The sequence below is a fragment of the Carex rostrata genome, chromosome 3 (assembly GCF_964058835.1).
Source record: "Carex rostrata chromosome 3, lpCarRost1.2, whole genome shotgun sequence".
Taxonomy (NCBI): Eukaryota; Viridiplantae; Streptophyta; class Magnoliopsida; order Poales; family Cyperaceae; genus Carex; species Carex rostrata.
In genome coordinates, this window is record NC_135920.1 from 10,150,850 (window position 1) to 10,173,386 (window position 22,537).

General features: G+C 35.9%; 2 protein-coding genes across 5 annotated transcripts; both read left to right on the forward strand.

The window, feature by feature from the left end:
- Window positions 1–13,591: 13,591 nt before the first annotated feature.
- Window positions 13,592–15,355, forward strand: LOC144551396 (peroxidase 5-like). The gene is made up of 4 exons (XM_078299339.1): window positions 13,592–13,845; window positions 14,112–14,303; window positions 14,473–14,638; window positions 14,778–15,355. Exons 1-4 carry the CDS (start codon window positions 13,636–13,638, stop codon window positions 15,185–15,187), a joined length of 978 nt encoding a protein of 325 aa, XP_078155465.1. The 5' UTR covers window positions 13,592–13,635; the 3' UTR covers window positions 15,188–15,355.
- A 2,167-nt stretch (window positions 15,356–17,522) lies between these two features.
- SYP52 (syntaxin of plants 52) lies at window positions 17,523–20,600 on the forward strand. 4 transcript variants are annotated; one of them, XM_078299343.1, is made up of 7 exons: window positions 17,523–17,652; window positions 18,196–18,414; window positions 18,541–18,642; window positions 18,748–18,851; window positions 19,510–19,610; window positions 19,701–19,745; window positions 20,305–20,600. In XM_078299343.1, the coding sequence occupies exons 2-7, from the start codon at window positions 18,197–18,199 to the stop codon at window positions 20,431–20,433; spliced, it is 699 nt and encodes a 232-aa protein (XP_078155469.1). In that variant the 5' UTR covers window positions 17,523–17,652; window position 18,196; the 3' UTR covers window positions 20,434–20,600. The 4 variants fall into 4 exon arrangements, with proteins under 4 accessions (XP_078155469.1, XP_078155466.1, XP_078155468.1 ...); XM_078299340.1 differs by having other exon boundaries at window positions 17,541–17,652; window positions 18,115–18,414; window positions 18,748–18,908; XM_078299342.1 differs by having other exon boundaries at window positions 17,541–17,652; window positions 18,115–18,414.
- The last annotated feature ends 1,937 nt before the right edge of the window (window positions 20,601–22,537 follow it).

The window sequence follows — 22,537 nt, forward strand, 5'->3', positions numbered from 1 at the left end:
AACCCGAATACAACACTCCAATTAAAGGTGTTTGGAGCACTCTAGCAGTGTCTCCAGATGACAAGATAATAGGGCATTTACATCCCTAATACAACACTAAAATTGAAGGTGTTGGGGCACTCTAGTAGTGTCAACACAACACTCCGATTGTAGGTTTTGGAGCACACTAGTAGTATTCCTATAAAGCAAGATAATAGGACATTTACAACCCAAATACAACAATCCAATTGATGGTGTTGTGAGCACTCTAGTAGTGTTTGTATATGGCAAGATAATAGGGCATTTACAACCCAAATACAACACTCCAATTGAAAGTGTTTGGAGCACTCTAGTAGTGTCTTGAAATGACAAGATAATAGGACATTTACAACCCTAATACAACACTCCAATTGAAGGATTTTTGGAGCACTGTAGTAGTGTATATAGCAAGATAGCAGGACATTTACAACTCTAATACAACACTCCAATTGAAGGTGTTTGGAGCACTCTAGTAGTGTCTTCAGATGGCAAGATAATAGAGCATTTACAACCCTAACACAACACTTCCATTGTAGTTGTTTGGAGCACTCTAGTAGTGTTCCCTTTATGGAAAGATAATAGGGCATTTACAACCCAAATACAACACTTCAATTGATGGTGTTTGGAGCACTCTAGTGGTGTCTCTATATGGCAAGATAATATGACATTCACAACCCAAATACAACACTCCAATTGTAGCTGTCTGGAGCACTCTAGTAGTGTCTCCAAATGGCAAGATAATAGGGCATTTATAGCCCTAATACCACACTCCTATTGAAGGTTTTTGGAGCACTGTAGTAGCATCTCTATATGACAAGATAATAGTGTATTTACAACCCGAATACAACACTCCAATTGAAGGTGTTTGGAGCACTCTAGTAGTGTCTCCAGTTTGCAAGATAATAAAGCATTTACGACCCTAACACAACACTCCAATTGATGGTGCTTGGAGCACTCTAGTAGTGTCTCTATATGGCAAGAAAATATGGCATTTACAACCCAAATACAACACTCCATTTGAAGGTGTTTGGAGCACTCTAGTTGTGTCTCCAAATTGCAAGATAATAGGGCATTTACGACCTTAATACAACACTCCAATTGAAGGTTTTTGGAGCACTGTAGTAGTGTCACTATTTGGCAAGATAATAGTGCATTTACTACCCGAATACAACACTCGAATTGAAGGTGTTTCGAGCACTCAAGTAGTGTCCCCAGATTGCACAATAATAGGGCATTTACAACCCTAACGCAACACTTCTACTGATGGTGTTTAGAGCACACTTGTAGTGTCTCTATTTGACATGTATAACCCTAATACAACACTTCCATTGAAGGTTATTGGATTACACAATTAGCGTCTCTATATGGCAAGATAATATATGCATTTACAACCCTAGTACAACACTCCAGTTGATGGTATTTGGAGCACTCTAGTAGTGTCTCTAGATGGCACGATAATAGGGCATTTAACCCGTAATACAACACTCCAATTGAAAGTGTTCGGGGCACCCTAGTAGTGTCCCTTTATGGCAAGATAATAGGACATTTACAACCCTAATACGACACTCCAATTGAAGGTGTTTGGAGCACTCTAGTAGTGTCTCCATATGGCAAGATAGTAGAGGATTTACAACCCTAACACAACACTCTGAATGTAGGTTTTGGAGCACACTAGTAGTGTTCCCTATATGACAGGATAATAGGGCATATACAACTCAAACACAACACTCCAATTGATGGTGCTTGGAGCACTCTAGTAGTGTATCTATATGGCAAGACAATAGGGTATTTACATGCCCAATACAATACTCCAATTGAAAGTGTTTGGATCACACTAGTAGTGTCTCCAAATGACAAGATAATAGGGCATTTAGAACCCTAATACAACACTCCAATTGAAGTTTTTTGGAGCATTGTAGAAGTGTCTCTATATAGTAAGATAGTAATGCATTTACGCCCAAATACAACACTCCAATTAAAGGTGTTCGGAGCACACTAGTCGTGTCTCCAAATTGCAAAATAATTGAGCATTTACAACCCTAATACAACACTCCAATTGAAGATGTTTGGAGCACTTTAGTAGTGTCTCTATATGTCAAGATAAGAGTATATTTACAACCCTAATTCAACACTCCAATTGAAGGTATTTGGGACACTCTAGTAGTGTCTCCAGATGACAAGATAATAGGGCATTTACAACCCTAATACAACACTCAAATTGAAGGTGTTTGGGGCACTCTAATAGTGTTTACAGATGGCAAGATAATAGAGCATTTACTACCCTAACACAACACTCCGATTGTAGGTTTTGGAGCACACTAGTAGTGTTCCTATAAAGCAAGATGTGCATTTACAACCCAAATACAACAATCCAATTGAAAGTGTTTCGAGCACTCTAGTAGTGTCTTGAAATGGCAATATAATAGGACATTTACAACCCAAATACAACACTCCAATTTAAGGGTTTTGGAGCACTGTAGTAACGTCTCTATATGGCAAGATAGCAGGGCATTAACAACTCTAATACAACACTGGAATTGAAGGTGTTTGGAGCACTCTAGTAGTGTTTTCAGATGGCAAGATAATAAAGCATTTAAAACCCTAACACAACACTTCCATTGTAGTTGTTTGGAGTACTCTAGTAGTGTTCCATTTATGGCAAGATAATAGGGCATTTACAACCCAAATACAACACTTCAATTCACGATGTTTGGAGCACTCTAGTAGTGTTCCGTTTATGGCAAGATAATAGGGCATTTACAAACCAAATGCAACACTTCAATTGATGGTGTTTGGAGCACTCTAATGGTGTCTCTATATGGCAAGATAATAGGGAATTTACAACCCAAATACAACACTCCAATTGTAGCTGTCTGGAGCACTCTAGTAGTTTCTTCAAATGACAAGATAATAGAGCATTCATAACTCTAATACCACACTCCAATTGAAGGTTTTTGGAGTACTGTAGTTGCATCTCTATATGGCAAGATAATAGTGTATTTACAACCTGAATACAACACTCCAATTGAAGGTGTTTGGAGTACTCTAGTAGTGTCTCCAGTTAGCAAGATAATAAAACATTTACGACCCTAACACAACACTCCAATTGTAGGTGCTTGGGGGACTCTAGTAGTGTCCCTTAATGGCAAGATAATAGGGCATTCACAACCCAAATCCAATACTCCAATTGATGGTGCTTGGAGCACTCCAGTAGTGTCCCCAAATTGCACAATAATATGGCATTTACAACCCAAACACAACACTTCTGCTGATGGTGTTTGGAGTACTCTTGTAGTGACTCTATTTGACAAGATAATAGGGCATATATAACCCTAATACAACAATCCAATTGAAGGTGTTTGGATCACTCTAGTAGTGTCTCCAGATCGCAAGATAGTAGAGCATTTACAACCCAAACACAACACTCCGAATGTAGATTTTGGAGCACACTAGTAGTGTTCCCTATATGACAAGATAATAGGACATTTACAACCCAAAGACAACACCCCAATTGTAGTTGTTTGGGGCACTCTAGTAGTGTCTTCAGATGGCAAAATAATAGAGCATTTACAATCCTAACACAACACTTCCATTGTAGTTGTTTGGAGCACTCTAGTAGTGTTCCCTTTATGGCAAGATAATAGGGCATTTACAACCCAAATACAACACTTCAATTGATGGTGTGTGGAGCACTCTAGTGGTGTCTCTATATGGCAAGATAACATGGCATTCATAACCCTAATACAAAACTCCAATTGAAGGTTTTTTTAGCACTGTAGTAGCATCTCTATATGGCAAGATAATAGTGTATTTACAACCCAAATACAACACTCCAATTGAAGGTGTTTAGAGCACTCTAGTAGTGTCTCCATTTAGCAAGATAATAAAGCATTTACGACCCTAACACAACACTCCAATTGTAGGTGCTTGGGGGACTCTAGTAGTGTCCCTTAATGGCAAGATAATAGGGCATTCACAACCCAAATCCAATACTCCAATTGATGGTGGTTGGAGCACTCCAGTAGTGTCCCCAGATTGCACAATAATATGGCATTTACAACCCAAACAAAACACTTCTGCTGATGGTGTTTGGAGTACTCTTGTAGTGACTCTATTTGACAAGATAATAGGGCATATATACAACACTCCAATTGAAGGTGTTTCGAGCACTCTAGTAGTGTTTCCAGATCGCAAGATAGTAGAGCATTTACAACCCAAACACAACACTCCGAGTGTAGGTTTTGGAGCACACTAGTAGTGTTCCCTATATGACAAGATAATAGGGCATTTACAACCCAAAGACAACACTCCAATTATAGTTGTTTGGGGCACTCTAGTAGTGTCTTCACATGGCAAAATAATAGAGCATTTACAATCCTAACACAACACTTCCATTGTAGTTGTTTGGATCACTCTAGTAGTGTTCCCTTTATGGCAAGATAATAGGGCATTTACAACCCAAATACAACACTTCAATTGATGTTGTTTGGAGCACTCTAGTAGTGTTCCCTTTATGGCAAGATAATATGGCATTTACAACCCAAATACAACACTTCAATTGAAGATGCTTTGGAGTACTCTAGTAGTGTCTTCAGATGGCAAGATAATAGAGCATTTACAACTCTAACACAACACTTCCATTGTAGGTGTTTGGAGCACTATAGTAGTATTCCCTTTATGGCAAGATAATAGGGCATTTACAACCCAAATATAACACTTCAATTGATGGTGTTTGGAGCACTCTAGTAGTGTCATGGCAAGATAATACGGCATATAGAACCCTAATACAGCACTCCAATTATAATTTTTTGGAGCCCTCTCTTAGTGTCTCCATATGTGAAGATAAGAGTGCATTTACAACCCAAATTCAACACTCCAATTGATGCTTTTTGGAGCACAGTAGTAGTATCTCCAGCTGCCAAGATAATAGTGCATTTACAACCCTAATACAACACTCAAATTGAAAGTGTTTGGAGCTTTCTAGTAGTGTCTACAGATGGCAAGACAATAGAACATTTACTACCCTAACACAACACTCCTATTGAAAGTGTTTGGAGTACTCTAGTAGTGTCTCCATTTGGCATGATAATAGGGCATTAATAATCCTAATACCACACTCCAATTGAAGGTGTTTGGAGCACTCTAGTAGTGTCTCTATATGGGAAGATAATAGGGCATTTACAACCCAAATACAACACTCCAATTATAGCTGTCTGCAGCACTCTAGTAGTATCTCCAAATGACAAGATAATAGGGCATTCATAACCCTAATACCATACTCCTATTGAAGGTTTTTGGAGCACTGTAGTAGCATCTCTATATGACAAGATAATAGTGTATTTACAATCCGAACACAACACTCCGAATGTTGGTTTTGGAGCACACTAGTAGTGTTCCCTATATGACAAGATAATAGGACATTTACAACTCAAACACAACACTCCAATTGATGGTATGGCAAGACAATAGGGCATTTACAAGCCCAATACAACACTCCAATTGAAAGTGTTTGGAGCACTCTAGTAGTGTCTCCAAATGATAAGATAATAGGGCATTTAGAACTCTAATACAACACCCCAATTGAAGCTTTTTGGAGCACAGTAGTAGTGTGTCTATATGGTAAGAAAATAGTGTATTTATAACCCGAATACAACACTCCAATTGAAGGTGTTTGGAGCACTCTAGTAGTGTCTCTATATGGCAAAATAATGGTGTATTTAGAACTCTAATTCAACACTCCAATTGAAGGTATTTGGAGCACTCCGTGAGTGTCTCCTGATGGCAAGATACTAGGGCATTTTAAGTTCTAATACAACACTCCGATTGAATGTGTTTGGAGCACTCTAGTTGTGTCCCTTTATGTCAAGATAATAGGGCATTTACAACCCTAATACAATATTTCAATTGAAGGTGCTTTGGAGTACTCTAGTAGTGTCTTCAGATGACAAGATAATAGAGCATTTAGAACTCTAACACAACACTTCCATTGTAGGTGTTTGGAGCACTCTAGTAGTGTTCCCTTTATGGCAAGATACTAGGACATTTACAGTTCTAATACAACTCTCTAATTGAATGTGTTTGGAGCACTCTAGTTGTGTCCCTTTATGTCAAGATAATAGGGCATTTACAACCCTAATACAACACTTCAATTGAAGGTGCTTTGGAGTACTCTAGTAGTTTCTTCAGATGGCAAGATAATAGAGCATTTAGAACTCTAACACAACACTTCCATTGTAGGTGTTTGGAGCACTCTAGTAGTGTTCCCTTTATGGAAAGATACTAGGACATTTACAGTTCTAATATAACACTCCAATTGAATGTGTTTGGAGCAATCTAGTAGTGTCCCTTTATGTTAAGATAATAGGTCATTTACAACCCTAATAAATCACTTCAATTGAAGGTGCTTTGGAGTACTCTAGTAGTGTCTTCAGATGACAAGATAATAGAGCATTTACAACCCTAACACAACACTTCCATTGTAGGTGTTTGGAGCACACTAGTAGTGTTCCCTTTATGGCAAGATAATAGGGCATTTACAATCCAAATATAACACTTTAATTGATGGTGTTTGGAGCACTCTAGTAGTGTCTATATATGGCAAGATAATACGGCATATAGAACCCTAATACAACACTCCAATTATAATTTTTTGGAGCCCTCTCTTAGTGTCTCCATATGTGAAGAAAAGAGTGCATTTACAACCCTAATTCAACACTCCAATTGATGCTTTTTGGAGCACAGTAGTAGTATCTCCAGATGCCAAGATAATAGTGCATTTACAACCCTAATACAACACTCAAATTGAAGGTGTTTGGAGCATTCTAGTAGTGTCTACAGATGGCAAGCTAATAGAACATTTACTACCCTAACACAACACTCCTATTGAAAGTGTTTGGAGTACTCTAGTAGTGTCTCCATTTGGCATGATAATAGGGCATTAATAATCCTAATACCACACTCCAATTGAAGGTGTTTGGAGCACTCTAGTAGTGTCTCTATATGGGAAGATAATAGGGCATGTAGAACCCAAATACAACACTCCAATTGTAGCTGTCTGGAGCACTCTAGTAGTATCTCCAAATGGCAAGATAATAGGGCATTCATAACCCTAATACCATACTCCTATTGAAGGTTTTTGGAGCACTGTAGTAGCATCTCTATATGACAAGATAATAGTGTATTTACAATCCGAACACAACACTCTGAATGTAGGTTTTGGAGCACACTAGTAGTGTTTGGAGCACTCTAGTAGTGTCCCTTTATGTCAAGATAATAGGGCATTTAAAACCCAAATATAATACTTCAATTGATGGTGTTTGGAGTACTCTAGTAGTGTCTATATATGGCAAGATAATAGGGCATTTACGACCCAAATACAATACTCCAATTGTAGGTGTCTGGAGCACTCTAGTAGTGTCTCCAAATGACAATATAATAGGGCATTCATAACCCTAATACCACACTCCAATTGAATGTTTTTGGAGCACTGTAGTAGCATCTCTCTATATGGCAAGATAATAGTGTATTTACAACCCGAATACAACACTCCAATTGAAGGTGTTTGTAGCACTCTAGCAGTATCCCTATATGGCAAGATAATAGGGTATTTACATCTCTAATACAACACTCCAATTGTAGGTATTTGGAGAACTCTAGTAGTGTCTGTATATGGCAAGATAGTAGGACATTTACAACCCTAATACAACATTAAGGTATTTGGAGCACTCTAGTAGTGTCTCCAGATGGTAAGACAATATAGCATTTACAACGCAAATACAACACTCCAATTAAAGATGTTTGGAACACTCTAGTAGTGTTCCTATATGGCAAGATAATATGATATTTTACAACCCCAATACAACACTTTAATGGAAGGTGTTTGGAGCACTCTAGTAATGTCTCTATATGGCAAGATTGGAGGGTAGTTGCAACCCTAATACAACACTCTAATTGAATGTCTTTGCAGCACTTTAGTAGTGTCTCCATATGGCAACATAAGAGGGTAGTTGTAACCCTAATAAAACACGCCAATTGAACGTGTTTGCAGCACTCTATTAATGTCTATAGACGGAAAAATAATAGGGCATTTACAACCCTAATACAACACTCCAATTAAAGGTGTTTGGAGCACTCTGGTAGTGTCCCTATATGGCAAGATAATAGAGCATTTACAACTGTAATGCAACACTCCAATTGAAGGTGTTTGTAGCACTCTAGTAGTATCCCTATATGGCAAGATAATAGGGCATTTACAACCCTAATACAACATTCCAATTGCAGGTGTTTGGAGCACTCTAGTAGTGTTTCCTGATGACAAGACAATAGGCCATTTACAATCCAAATACAACACTCCAATGGAATGTGTTTAGAACACTCTAGTAGCAAGATAATATGAGATTTACAAACCCAATACAACACTTTAATTGAAGGTGTTTGGAGCACTCTAGTAATGTCTATATGACAAGAGAAGATGATAGTTGCATCCGTAATACAACACTCTAATTGAAAATCTTTGTAGCACTCTAGTAGTGTCTCCATATGGCAACATAAGAGAGTAGTTGTAGCCCTAATAAAGCACTCCAATTAAAGGTGTTTGCAGCAGTCTAATAATGTCTCTAGATGGCAAAATAGTAAGGCATTTACAACCCTAATACAACACTCCAATTCAAAGTGTTTGGAGCACTCTAATAGTGTTCCTATATGGCAAGATAATATGACATTTTACAACCCCAATACAACACTTTAATGGAAGGTGTTTGGAGCACTCTAGTAATGTCTCTATATGGCAAGATTGGAGGGTAGTTGCAACCCTAATACAACACTCTAATTGAATGTCTTTGCAGCACTTTAGTAGTGTCTCCATATGGCAACATAAGAGGGTAGTTGTAGCCCTAATAAAACACGCCAATTGAACGTGTTTGCAGCACTCTATTAATGTCTATAGACGGAAAAATAATAGGGCATTTACAACCCTAATACAACACTCCAATTGAAGGTGTTTGGAGCACTCTGGTAGTGTCCCTATATGGCAAGATAATAGAGCATTTACAACTGTAATGCAACACTCCAATTGAAGGTGTTTGTAGCACTCTAGTAGTATCCCTATATGGCAAGATAATAGGGCATTTACAACCCTAATACAACATTCAAATTGCAGGTGTTTGGAGCACTCTAGTAGTGTCTCCTGATGACAAGACAATAGGTCATTTACAATCCAAATACAACACTCCAATGGAATGTGTTTAGAACACTCTAGTAGTTTCCCTATATAGCAAGGTAATATGAGATTTACAAACCCAATACAACACTTTAATTGAAGGTGTTTGGAGCACTCTAGTAATGTCTCTATATGACAAGAGAAGATGATAGTTGCATCCGTAATACAACACTCTAATTGAAAGTCTTTGTAGCACTCTAGTAGTGTCTCCATATGGCAACATAAGAGGGTAGTTGTAGCCCTAATAAAGCACTCCAATTAAAGGTGTTTGCAGCAGTCTAATAATGTCTCTAGATGGCAAAATAGTAAGGCATTTACAACCCTAATACAACACTCCAATTCAAAGTGTTTGGAGCACTCTATTAGTGTCCCTATATGGCAAGATAATAGGTCATTTACAACCCTAATACAACACTCAAATTGATGGTGTTTGGAGAACTCTAGTAGTGTCCCTATATGGCAAGATAATAGGGCATTTACAACTCTAATACAAAACTCCAATTTAAGGAATTTGGAGCACTCTAGTAGTGTCTCCAGATGGTAAGATAATATGACATTTACAATCATAATACAACACTCAAATTGAAGGTGTTTGGAGCACTCTAGTAATGTTTCTATATGACAAGAGAAAATGATAGTTGCAACCCGAATACAACACTCTAATTAAAGGCCTTTACCGCACTCTAAGTGGTTGTAACCCTAATAAAACACTCCAATTGAAGGTGTTTCGAGCACTCTAGTAGTGTCTCCAGATGGTAAGATAATTTGAAATTTAGAACGCTAATACAACACTCCAATTTAAGATGTTTGGAACACTTTAATAGTGTCTCCAAATGGTAAGATAATAGGGCATTTACAACCCTAATACAACACTCTAATTGAAGGTGTTTGGATTAGTCTAGTAGTGTCTCCAGATGACAAGATAATAGGGCATTGGAGCACCTAATTTGGGAAAAATAAATCGAAAGAAGAAGAGAGGAGGAATAGGATTGGATTGTATTGTACCTTGATTCTAGATCGGGTAGTAACTAGGGAACCTTGATGGGAGAGGCGGATAGGTAATAGCGAATAGAGAGGAACTTTGAAGGTAGGGTTTAGGTTTTGTGTAGAGATGGAACTTCTCGTGCAATATTTTGTTGGTCTCGTGCGATTTTTTTTTGTTTAACTGAGCAAGGCTAGCGTTTGCGCAATCGAATATTTTACTTATTCTATGTCTTGGCATTTTTAGTAGTGCCGTACAGTTTAGTGCCAGCCAATGATATATTTCTTGTAATGGTGGCTACAATCCTACTACAACACTACAATTTAAGGAGTTTTCAACATTATGGTTGTCTCCAGATGGAAAGAAAAGAGGGTAGTTGTAACCCTTATACAATACTTCAATTGATAGTTTTTGTAGCGCACTATTAGTGTTTTCATATGGCAATAGAAGAGGGTAATTACAACTCTAATACAATACTCTAATTGAAAGTATTTGTAGCACTTTCGTAGTGTTTTCATATAGCAAAAGACGAGAATAATTACAACTCTAATACAACACTCCAATTGAATGTCTTTGCAGCACACCAGTAGTGTTTCTGACCCTATAAAATGGTAACTTACTATAAATGTGCATAAGATTGAGTTGCTTTTTATTCTATAATTAGTAACTCTCTTATTTGCATGTAAACCATCTAAACCCTATGATGGATAATCCTTAATGGACCTGAGAGTATTGAATTATTTATTCATCTCTTTTATCAATAGTATTCGAGTATTAATTAATATCTATAGCAGTGAACTAATTAGTACCTACTAATAAAAACACAAAAGATATTGTTATTCAGAATTTCGGAGATTGTTGTTTTAGTTATATTTCTCTCAAAATTGACTTAATTAATATACACACACACATTTTGAAGTATGTAGCGACTGATAAACATCTTCATTACAAATAGAAACTAATTGTTAACATTCAGATCTTCGTAGGTGGGAGACTGGGAGGAGAAAACAGACCTTGAAATTAAATCCATTAATCCTCATAATACTGACGGCTATTTTATGATTAATTACGTTACTATTATGAAACTATAGTCTGAGACTCTTTTATGATTAAATTGTGCGGGTAAATTGATCGAGTGTCATTTTTGTACACTGTTGACGTAAATATTCCAATCTACCTTCAAAAAAAAAAAATTTAACCTTAAAAAAATATATTCAAATCTGAGTCGGACAGCTCAGGCCGACTAAATATAAAAATTTCACAAAAGAGGCAAGAAGGCATGCCATGCCAATCGCTCCACCCACGACAGCACTACTCAGGCCAAAAGATGGTAGCACCAAAGTCTTAATTCCCACGAGACAAAAAATTACATAAATCCAGCTGCCAAGTCCGCCATCAAATAAAGTCCAAGTGCACTCTCCATTTCTCCTCCGGTCAAACTTTATTCCTCCAAGTGAAGAAATAGGTCTACGCCTCCACGCAATAATACCATCTTCAATTCAAATTTCGTCCCCTTTTGTCAACAATGTACGACCAATTTCAACCAAGTATATACTATTTTAATTAAATGCAAACAACTCAACAAGATATGCTCATAATGCAATCCTATTAACATTTTGTTAAATAAGTTTATCCCAACCCCACTGTTAATGGAATTGACACTATGCCGAGAGTTGTGCATGACAGATCAGCGCATGCGCTTTTTAGTCTTCCTTGATTCTGACGTGACAATTTGTTAATACTTAATACTGAGCAAATTGCTCTGTTTTATTTTATGTAAGAATAAGATATTTTTTCATAGTGGTGGTGCAGATTTTCTACTCACATCTTTCAAATACAGCACAAGTTATACCTATATCACTATAAATTCGAAATGAGAATGCTCAAAGCCGGAGAATCTTACCTGACTCTCGCATATCACTAGACATTGCAATAATAATTAATTGATATATAGCACTTACATAATTGCCCTTCAATCTTATTTGCAACTGTTGGGTCAATTGTATCGGCATCCTAAGTCAGAAGATCGAAGATTTATCAATCTGGAAACGTGAAGCAAATTAAAAAGTTAGTTAAGACCAAAGTTTATTTAACTTTTATTATCCAACTCTGGCAGAATAGAGCAAAGAAGAGAAGCAAAGAGATGAAAAGAAAGGATTGCATCAGGGGCTTGAAGCTTTCCTCTAAACAAGACCAAGTATATAATGTAAATTGGTTGTATCGTCTACATTAACTCAAAATTTGAGTTAATGCATAATGAATCCGAATGAATCCAGACCGTCCTATCTGTGTTGGTACAAATATTAAAGGGGCTTTGTGCATTCCACCTCGGGCCGGATTGGCCCAGATTCTGATTGAACGGCCGAGATGCATTAACTCAAATTCTGAGTTAATGCAGAGGATACTGATTCCTGCTTTACTGCCTCTCCATATTAAAAAAAAAAAACAAAGGGATTGAGGTGCTTATTTTAATTTTTTTTTTTAAACAAACTCTTAATACCGTTTTAGCTTCACTGGTAATGTAAAATGGAAAGGAACTGAAATAACATATCATTGGACATGATGCATTCTGTTTGTACTTTGTAAGACGGAGTAACGTACAGATTTTGAGGAGACATTGAGAATGGTAGAGAGGTAGAGAAAACTAAAACATGAAGAGATATAATTGCAATGGACATCACTTCAAAGGAAGTATGGCACAAGGACTATTTATGTAAGAGTAAGCTACCTATACAAATATACAATTTAACTATAGCAATTACATAAAGAAAATGTCTTTAGTTGTTATTATAATTGCAATTTTATATACCAATTCTGTTCTTTATTCTATAATAAGGACGAAGCATAAAATATAATTTAATTAGAGAACCAAAATAATTCAAAATTCATCTGAGTTTCAACTGGAGCAAGAATTACTGAAATTGCGCTTAAGTTAGACTGACTATTCGAGTTTTGGTCCACCTGAAGGTAACATTTCTTTTTGTGCATATTATAAAGTCAGACATATAATTGGTATATCATTGCATCTATTCTCCAACATTCTCAAATTGCTAAATGAAACATAATACTTTCTTCAACGAGTTCTGATATATAGCATTTCTATTTATTTGGGTACATAACACATTTTTCAATTTTTTTATAGAACTCTTTTTTGCAATCAAAGAACCATTGTTGATAAGTTAACAGGGGGTGATTTGCGTCATTTGCCTTTTAAATTGAGGTCTTGATGTGATTGCCAGCATAATCCCCACATACCACCCAAATTCTAACAAAAAAAAGGCAAATAGGAAATAGTGATATGATACCTAACTTTACTAAAAAGACATATCACTTGAGCAATATATAAGAAGCCAAGTACTGTCAACATTTATATATCAAGGTAGGGACTCTTGTGTGTGTTTGTGTTCGGACAAGTGAGATGGAGTCAAAAGGAGAATTACTGTTCGCTCTTGTAGTTTGCCTGTGTTTGAGTGTGCAGCTAGAGGCACAGCTTCAAGCAGGGTTTTATTCAAGTACATGTCCCAGAGCGGAGTCAATAGTACGGGAGGAGGTCATGAAGGCACTCCAAAGTAACATTGGTCTGGCAGCAGGGCTAGTCAGGATGCACTTTCACGATTGTTTCGTTCGGGTAAATATTTCACTGTCAAATATATAGAGCATATTGTACAAATTAATTTGCACACACCGGACATACCTAAACGTGCCCATAATATATTTTTCTCATACTAGTTAGAGTATGCAGCACATATTATGATAACTATGTGTGTTCTAATAATTTTCCCACACACAAAAAAAAAAAGCTGTTGCTAGTTTATATGCAGATTTTCCATCTAATGCTAAACAAATGTTGGAAACTTAGTACAATTTGTTTTGATTGAATTTTTTTCTCAAAAGGGATGCGATGGATCAGTTCTCATCACCTCAACTGATACCAACCAGGCAGAGAAGGATTCTCGGGCCAACAATCCTAGTCTACGTGGTTTTGAAGTTATTGATAGTGCTAAAACTAGACTGGAAGCTCAGTGTCCTGGTGTTGTTTCTTGTGCTGACATACTTGCATTTGCCGCAAGAGACAGTGTCTCCATGGTAATGCTTCCATAGGAAAATTTTCTACTTAAAGATGCTTTGCTATATATGTTTAACAAATTTGGAAAAAAAATTGCTAACAACTACAGATTTTTTTTTTTTTCCTTTTTTTATGTAACCTGTATGTAAATTTGACTCGCTTGTATTGGTATGAATTTATTTTTTGCAGACTGGAGGTATGATGTATCGCGTACCAGCTGGTCGTAGAGATGGCAGAATCTCACTGGCAACTGAGGCATCTGCAAACCTACCACCCCCAACTTTTGATGTAGATCAACTTACTCAAAGGTTTGCAAGCAAGGGCCTAACCCAAGATGAGATGGTCACTCTTTCTGGTAATTTCACGCTGCTTCATTTTGTTAATTTGAAATAGAATCACTTGGTTCGGATGGTTAATTCAATTATTCGAAAGAAGAAAAGATAAATTGTATTGGAATCAATGGAAAGTCATATACATACATATTTTTGGTGCAGGAGCACATACCATCGGTCGCTCACACTGCACATCATTCAGCAAACGGCTCTTCAATTTCAATTCCACAACAGCCTTAGACCCAACACTGGACTCGACCTACGCATCCCAGCTTGAGCAATCATGTCCCCAAGGGAGCAATGATACAACCCTTGTCGTCCCGTTGGATCCAAGCACCCCATACACTTTGGACACGAATTATTACTCTAACGTTCTCGCAAATCGGGGTCTTTTCATATCTGATCAGACGCTCGTAACCAATACATCAACTGCCGCAGCGGTCAGGCAGAATGCATATAACAGGTTCCTTTGGAAAAGCAAGTTTGCCGCAGCCATGGTAAAAATGGGTCAAATTGAAGTCCTCACTGGAAGTGATGGGGAGATCCGTAACATATGTAGTGTTGTGAACTAGAAGGGGTTTTAGTTGACACATTCAATAAGGATTTAGATAGATTTTAATTTAAAAGTGGAAGGTCAACTAAAGAATTTGGTAATGGTAAATGTAAGAAGACGACATGCATATGTACTAATCTGGAATGATTGGAATGGAATCAAATAGCATATATCGATTTGATTTACAGCTAAATTCTTAATGTTTGTCGTCCTATGGGATCTTTCTCAGTATAGGAAAACCAAAAATACAACTGAAAACAAAATTGGTGCCATTTGCTAATATTTTCAGCGGGGTTTACGCCTAGCCTGGTATTTGTACAGAGTATAAGGCGATTATTGTTCTGCATAGCAAGGGCCTAACTGGTACTTAGCATCGAGTTATCTATGGCTCACTTATTTTGGGCTTATAGTGGCCTTTAACGAGGACTTGGGCCCGTATGACATTGGGCTGCACCTGGGGTGAAAACGGATCGGATAGTGGTGGTAAAACCATATTCATATATGTACAGATCGGATGTTTGTTTTTCAATACTATTATTTAATAAAAATATATAAATATTATTAAAATTTATAATATTATTTTATTATAATATTGAATAACATAATTTTTTGTCATAATATATATTAAATTATTTAGTATATATCTATTATTTAGATACAAATAATTAAAATTTAAAACTATATCCGTACCAGCGTAATATTCGGATATCAGATATTTATATTTAATATTTTAATATGGATTCAAATTCGGTCAAATAATATTCTACCCGTTTTCACCTCTAGTTATATCATACAGTTGAGATCCAGTGTGACACTCCTGTTTTAATCTGACATGAATCTCAAAACGGATCCCCTATGATTCAATAAGCACCAAAATAATTTTGGCACAAGGGATACTCATTCTGTGATAACGGATAAGCACCCTTTTTTTTTTAACTATATTAAGATTTAGCAAATTGTTTAATAGATCAATATATCTATAATAATATAGTGGCTCAAAATTTAGAGTTTTAAATATTTTATTAAGCAAGAAATGTCAGATGTTAATAATAAGTGGCTCAAAATTTAGAACTTCAAATATTTTATCAAGCAATGTCAGGTCCGTATAGCCACTCAGAACATCTTCAGTTAATTATTAACAATATCTTGTTAAATTCGAAATATAGCTACCTAATGTTAAATTTAGTATACTCGCCAATAATTTAGTAGCTCAAAAGTTTAATTTTAAATATTATAAAAATAAAAATATTAATTTATTTCTTACAAATATAGATGTTAATAATAAATAGTATATGTTTCGAAGAACATAGTATTTACTAAAAAAAAATATTTGTTGAACAGATTACAGATACATAGGCTTTTAGCCTGTTACCTCAAATATAACGAGTATTATTATTTTGTATTGGAGTATTTTAAAATTAAAGTCGGCGGATGTTTTCTGACGCGGTGCTTAGCAGCTAGGTAACATCATAAAATGTTAGTGGTCGGCAGCCACCCAATCGTCAGCTAAAAACGAATCAATAATCGAAATAATCATTAAATTAAGTGATTGTACTTTTACATTACACCCTCTCTCTTATACTATTTTACAGAACTCTCCGTATAATGAGTCCGTCTCCCCTCAGGTACCGGAGGTACAATTTAAAGAAACAGACGGTCCAGATTAATTCCATCCAGAATCAACTCAATCCGGTTCCTATTTTGACTGTGGGGGTCTGTTTTGAGATTTGTGCCAAGCTAAAATAACGGTTCAGATCTTTAGCTTGCACCTCAGGTACCTGGGGTGATACGGATTCCCGTAGTCTTCGATCAGTTCCTCCCGATTCCCGAACTATTATTTGTTGGACTTCAGCTTGGGTCCGATGTCCATGGGACCAAAGTGGTTCCAATGGGTTCGCTTACCATCGGATCTGTTTTAGAATTCGTGCGCACGGATTTTAAAGCATACACAAAAGTGTGGGCGCGAATTCTAAAATAGATCCGATGGTGAGCGAACCCATTGGAACCACTTTGGGTCCAATGGCCATCGGACCCAAACTGTTCTCAGTTTGTTAAAGACTCCAAAATAAGGAATTAAATCTGCTGTGATTCTAGAGGGATCGCAGAATCCTGTTATTCCAATTCCGTTCATTTATTTGTCTAGAGATTTGTGATTCGTGAATAAAAAGTAAGTGTTGTTGAAATTTGTATATTTCAAAAAGTGAAATGTTAGATTTGAAATCACAGGGTATCCCTTTAGAATCACAGCAGATTTATTTCCCCAAAATAAGGCCTTGGCCATCTAATACATTATGAAAATTATGAGGATTGGAATGAACTTTTGGAATTTTAATTCCCCCTTTTAGGGGTTACGCTATTTCTATAATTGGAACTATTAAAATTGATTCATCTTTCTTTTACTCGTTCTCTCCTACCAAGTCGGAAGAGCGAAATAGGGCAGAGAAATACGGTCAATTTTTAATCCGCGAGTATATTCTGTACAAGGTGCCTAATTCAGTTCCTTTTTCGTTTTCTCTTTTCTAATAAATTTGTTTTTCGTTTCTGTACATTTTAGAACATATCTGTTCTCATCTGTTCTGATTTGAGTCAATAGATACGGGATGACTTCATTACGAATTAGTGCTAAACTGCTAATTATGTTTAATATGTGACCGTTTTCATAAACGACACAGAAAACATGTGGTACCTCATTCCGAATTGTGCTAATTAAGTCTAGAAATTTTTTTGTTGGAAAGGGGCAATTTGAGAAGAAGCCTAAAATAGACGCATGAACTCTATTACAAGTCAGCAATTGTAGTCATCCTTTTATATAATATTGAGAGCTGGTCTGTACTGCTCGGTACCTATTATTTTGGGTTTTCTAATCCTGATTTTCTACTAAGCTTAGCTAGGTCAAGTATTTTCATTCTTGTTCACAACTCATTGATTCCATAATTTTCTCTACAGGATTGTGCTAAGACTAACCTTAATCCTTCTATTAATCAAACTCGGTTCAGAGAGAACTTAAGTGTAAAGCTGATTCTTTAGGATGGCAGCAAATTCTGACCCATGGGTCAGGGAGTACAATGAAGCTTCCCGTTTGGCAGATGACATCAGCACCATGATGTCAGAGAGAGGGTCTCTCCCACAATTGGGACCTGATGCAATTCGTCACGTATCTGCCATGCGCAGAAAATTAACCATTCTCAGCACTCGCCTTGATACCTTGGATTCCCTCCTCTCTAAACTCCCCGCTCTGAAAACCATGTATGCTTATTCTATTAATTTAATTTAATTTTTTATATTTTACAATGTGCATGCATTAAGAACTTTTTTGGAGGTGTGCTACTAAATTGTTGTCATTCTTATCATCATTATGTTTGGTATTTTCAGAACAAACAAGGAGATGCACAGGAGACAGGACATGCTTGCCAATTTAAGATCTAAAGCCAAACAGATGGCCTCGGCATTAAATACGTCTACCTTTGCTAACAGGTTTAACATTGAAATATTAGAGATGTTTGGTTATTTGTGAGTAAAAACTACATATAATGGCGTAGATTTACATTTAAATTTTTTATTGATTGCGCAAATATTTAGGGAGGAGTTGTTTGGGCCGAGCAGAAAACCAGCTGATGATGTAAACCAAGCTAATAGCCTTGACAACCAAGGCATTGTTATCTTACAGAGGCAAATAATGAGAGGTACAAATGTCGGTTTAGATTTTAGGTATTTATGGATGTTTTGTGCTAATGGTGTGAGTAAGCTCTCTGACTTGTGAGATTTCTTCCTTGAGCCAATTTGGAACATGATGAATAGGCACTGTTGAAAAATACAATAACAAAATTATATGAAGTGATTAAAATTATGCCTTATTAAGTGTTCTCTTTAAAAATAATGACTTCTTGCTTTTGTGGCATGAATTGACTAATACAAATGTTAATATATGGGTATTATTTGGTTGGTAGATTCTTTGTTGGGTTGCAGTTGACACATTCAATGGGGACACTTCAGGAATACTCTCTATGTACTATTTATAGTGTTGATTATATTCCCTCCTCAAATGCCATGATTTATCTACAGTTCAAGATGAGCACTGGTGATGACAGCAAAAAAAAATTGCATAACAGCTGCAAATTAACTCTCATTTACACTAAACCCGTACAACTGGGAGACAAGTATATTATGATATTGTAGTTCATGAAAAGGCTACTACATTTGAATGAGAATTCCAGACTGAAATGCATTGAATGAATTACGATAGATATACTTGTGGTTTCTCAGGGATGCCTATGGTGGCATCGAAATAATTTTTTATTTAATGATCACTAATTTGTTTATTTCTTACCTGATGATTCACAGAACAAGATGAGGGTCTTGAGAAGTTAGAGGAGACTGTTATTAGCACTAAGCATATTGCCTTGGCTGTGAATGAAGAGTTGGATTTGCACACGAGATTGATTGTAAATTTTTTTTTTCTCTGTGTAACATTTTTTTTTTTAATTCTTAATTTCATTGCAGATGGAGATGACTTTTTTTTCTCCTTAATGCAGGATAACTTGGATGAGGATGTGGAAATAACTAACTCAAGACTTCAGGTTTCCTTCTTTTGAATAATTGCTAATCGTAACTCATAATTTCAACCAAGATTTAAATACTGTTGATTCAAAATTTACTTCTTTTATTAGACAAAAGTGGTGTACCAGTATGACCTTTTTCCAGTTAATTGTACCATGGCCTCTACAACCCCTAATTACTTATCACATCATGACCTAATAAGCATATACAACTCAAGAGGATCCCTTCTACGTTTTACATCCTACAAGCATCCCCCCCCCCCCCCCCACCAACAAAAAAAAGAAGTGCTATTTAAAGGAAATGTTGCACCACTCCATGTACCGGCTAAAGTAAATCAGTAACACCACTCCAATGTAGGCAATACCCTCTGTAAAAAAAAACCTCAAAAACAAAGACATCAACAGTAGCTTGAAAAGTATTCCTGCATCAGTTGACAGTATTCATTTGTATGAAGCACATCTAGATAACTTGACTACGATAAATTATCACATTGCTATGCATATAGCACCAATGAGATTAATGGTTTTGTTATACTGATGCAACTTTTTTACTTTATTATAAATATGTTTACTGATGCAGAGGGTACAAAAGAGACTGGCAATCCTGAACAAGCGAACCAAAGGCGGGTGCTCGTGCATGTGCTTGCTTTTATCAGTTATTGCAATAGTTATTCTAGTTGTCATTGCATTTGCAATAATTAAATATTAATAAAGAGAAACATAATCATTGTTCTTTTTTTATGACTAATAGTATTTCCAAAGAATGTATTCAGTTTATACTAAAGAGATATGTTACTTACAAAAGAATATGAAATAAAAATGTGTTAAATCTTGTACTAGATGAGCTCATGTTTGATCGAGGTAGCACCATTAATAGTTGGAGGCTTGTGCCCCCCCCCCCCCCCCCCCCCCCCCCCCCCCACACACACACACACACACACAACTATTTTTGACATTCCAGTTACATTAAAAGTTGGAACACTCATTCAAGTGCAAATTTTTACCATCTCTAGAATTTAACATTAAGCAGAAGCGATCCCAAGCATTTAAACTTATTGAGGACAATAATGGTAATTATCAAAAGTTTATAGGATTATTTTGTAGATTTTATTTGCGAAGATTATAAGCTGGCTTTCAATTTTTTATTCGGTGATAAACTTGATTGGTTTGGGTGCATTGTATTGACTATTGAGGATGGGAAGTGCTATTTTGAGGGCAAAAATTCATCTACTGAGAGCAGAGAGAATTTTTTTTTCAATGTACCAAATTTACCCTTCTTAACAACTTTCTTATTCTGTGCTTCTAATTAATTCCTACTATAATTAGAAAAGTCGACCGGTTATAGGTTGAAAGAAATTGCTAGCCCATTCAAAATAGAAATTTTATTTTTTGTTTATTTCAATATCATATGTTGCCTTTTTTTTTCTTGATCTAAATTTTCTTATGGTTTTAGTTTATTGCTTTTCTTGGTATGAAAAACTGAAAATGAATCAAAATATAGATAAACTATGTGATTTTAAAGTATATTTAAATTATTTTCACAAACAGGTACAATGGCTAAGACTTTGCTTAAGCAAGACCAACAAAGCTGATCAAATTGAACCTAAAAGCAATAAACTATTAAGTTATTCATCTGATGAATAAATTAATCTCTAAAAATGAGTTTATTGTCTTTTTGTAAATATATGAAGATAATATTGAAAAATAATATGGTGTGTTAGATGCAAATCCATGCATCGTTTATTTAAAATTATATCATTATATTGATGTTGATTTGTGAACTTTATTTATAAAAAATCATTTAATTGACACTTATTTATTTATTTTTGTAGATAAATTTAATACGTAATTATAACTGTACATAATTAATCATGACCAAAAAATAAATAAAGAGGAGAAAAATCTTAACACCACATATCAGTATATTACATAGAAAATAAGACATCATGTCAAATATATTCTCAAAGGATAATAAACTTTATATTTCCAAACATGTAAATACAACCATTGTATTAAACATTTCTTTTTATGGTACACTGCTAATAAGGAAATTACCTGTCTATTTAATTTTTTAATTACTGCAGGTCTGCAGCATTTAATTGGAAGCAAAAATATAAGAAGTTTTAAGAAGGGCAGAAAGGGTATTTAGAAGACAAATTTCTCTCTGCTCTTGATAACTCAAATTATGTGTTGAGAATAGCAGCCCACATTGAGGATAGCGAGTTTGTCACTTGCGACATATTTTGTCATAGTAGAGATTTATGATCGAATTTCAATAATGGAGGTTGGTAGGGTGTATGCTATGAGCTTGTATAATGAATAAAAATGAGGGTAGCAAGTTCACATCCCTCTGCAGGCTGCATCTCTCTTAAATAATGTAGGTAACATGGGAATTCGTATGCTGTGAGTTAATTCAAATTTGAGTTAACATCAGCACCATCCGAATTAGATCTGCATGAATATTAAAGGGTTCTGTGCACTATATATGTGAGTCGGATTGGTCTGAATTTTGATTGGATTGCCTCTGAATTAACTCAAACGGTGTCTTAATGCAAAGGATGTGGATTTGGTAACATCATGTCGAATCAAGATTCGTTGTTATCCCAAAAGAATATCAGGATCTTGTTATCCCTCAACTTCGGGTCCGCATCGTCCACATTAACTCAAAAGAGCACCTTTTGAGTTAATGCATCTTGACCGTTCGATTTTAAACAGAGTCAATTCAGCTATAACCCATAATTTAGAGGCTCTTTAATACTAGTATGGATCTAATTTGTACATATTTTAAAGCAAATCGGATGGTCCAGATACAT

Coding starts and splice junctions, on each gene's coding strand:
- SYP52 (XM_078299340.1), top strand. CDS start 18,197: ATGGCAGCAAATTCTGACCCATGGGTCAGGGAGTACAATGAAGCTTCC. Junction 18,643..18,747: donor ACGTCTACCTTTGCTAACAG/GTTTAACATTGA, acceptor GCAAATATTTAG/GGAGGAGTTGTTTGGGCCGA. Junction 19,611..19,700: donor ATTTGCACACGAGATTGATT/GTAAATTTTTTT, acceptor TCCTTAATGCAG/GATAACTTGGATGAGGATGT.
- LOC144551396 (XM_078299339.1), top strand. CDS start 13,636: ATGGAGTCAAAAGGAGAATTACTGTTCGCTCTTGTAGTTTGCCTGTGT. Junction 14,304..14,472: donor CAAGAGACAGTGTCTCCATG/GTAATGCTTCCA, acceptor TATTTTTTGCAG/ACTGGAGGTATGATGTATCG. Junction 14,639..14,777: donor TGAGATGGTCACTCTTTCTG/GTAATTTCACGC, acceptor TTTTTGGTGCAG/GAGCACATACCATCGGTCGC.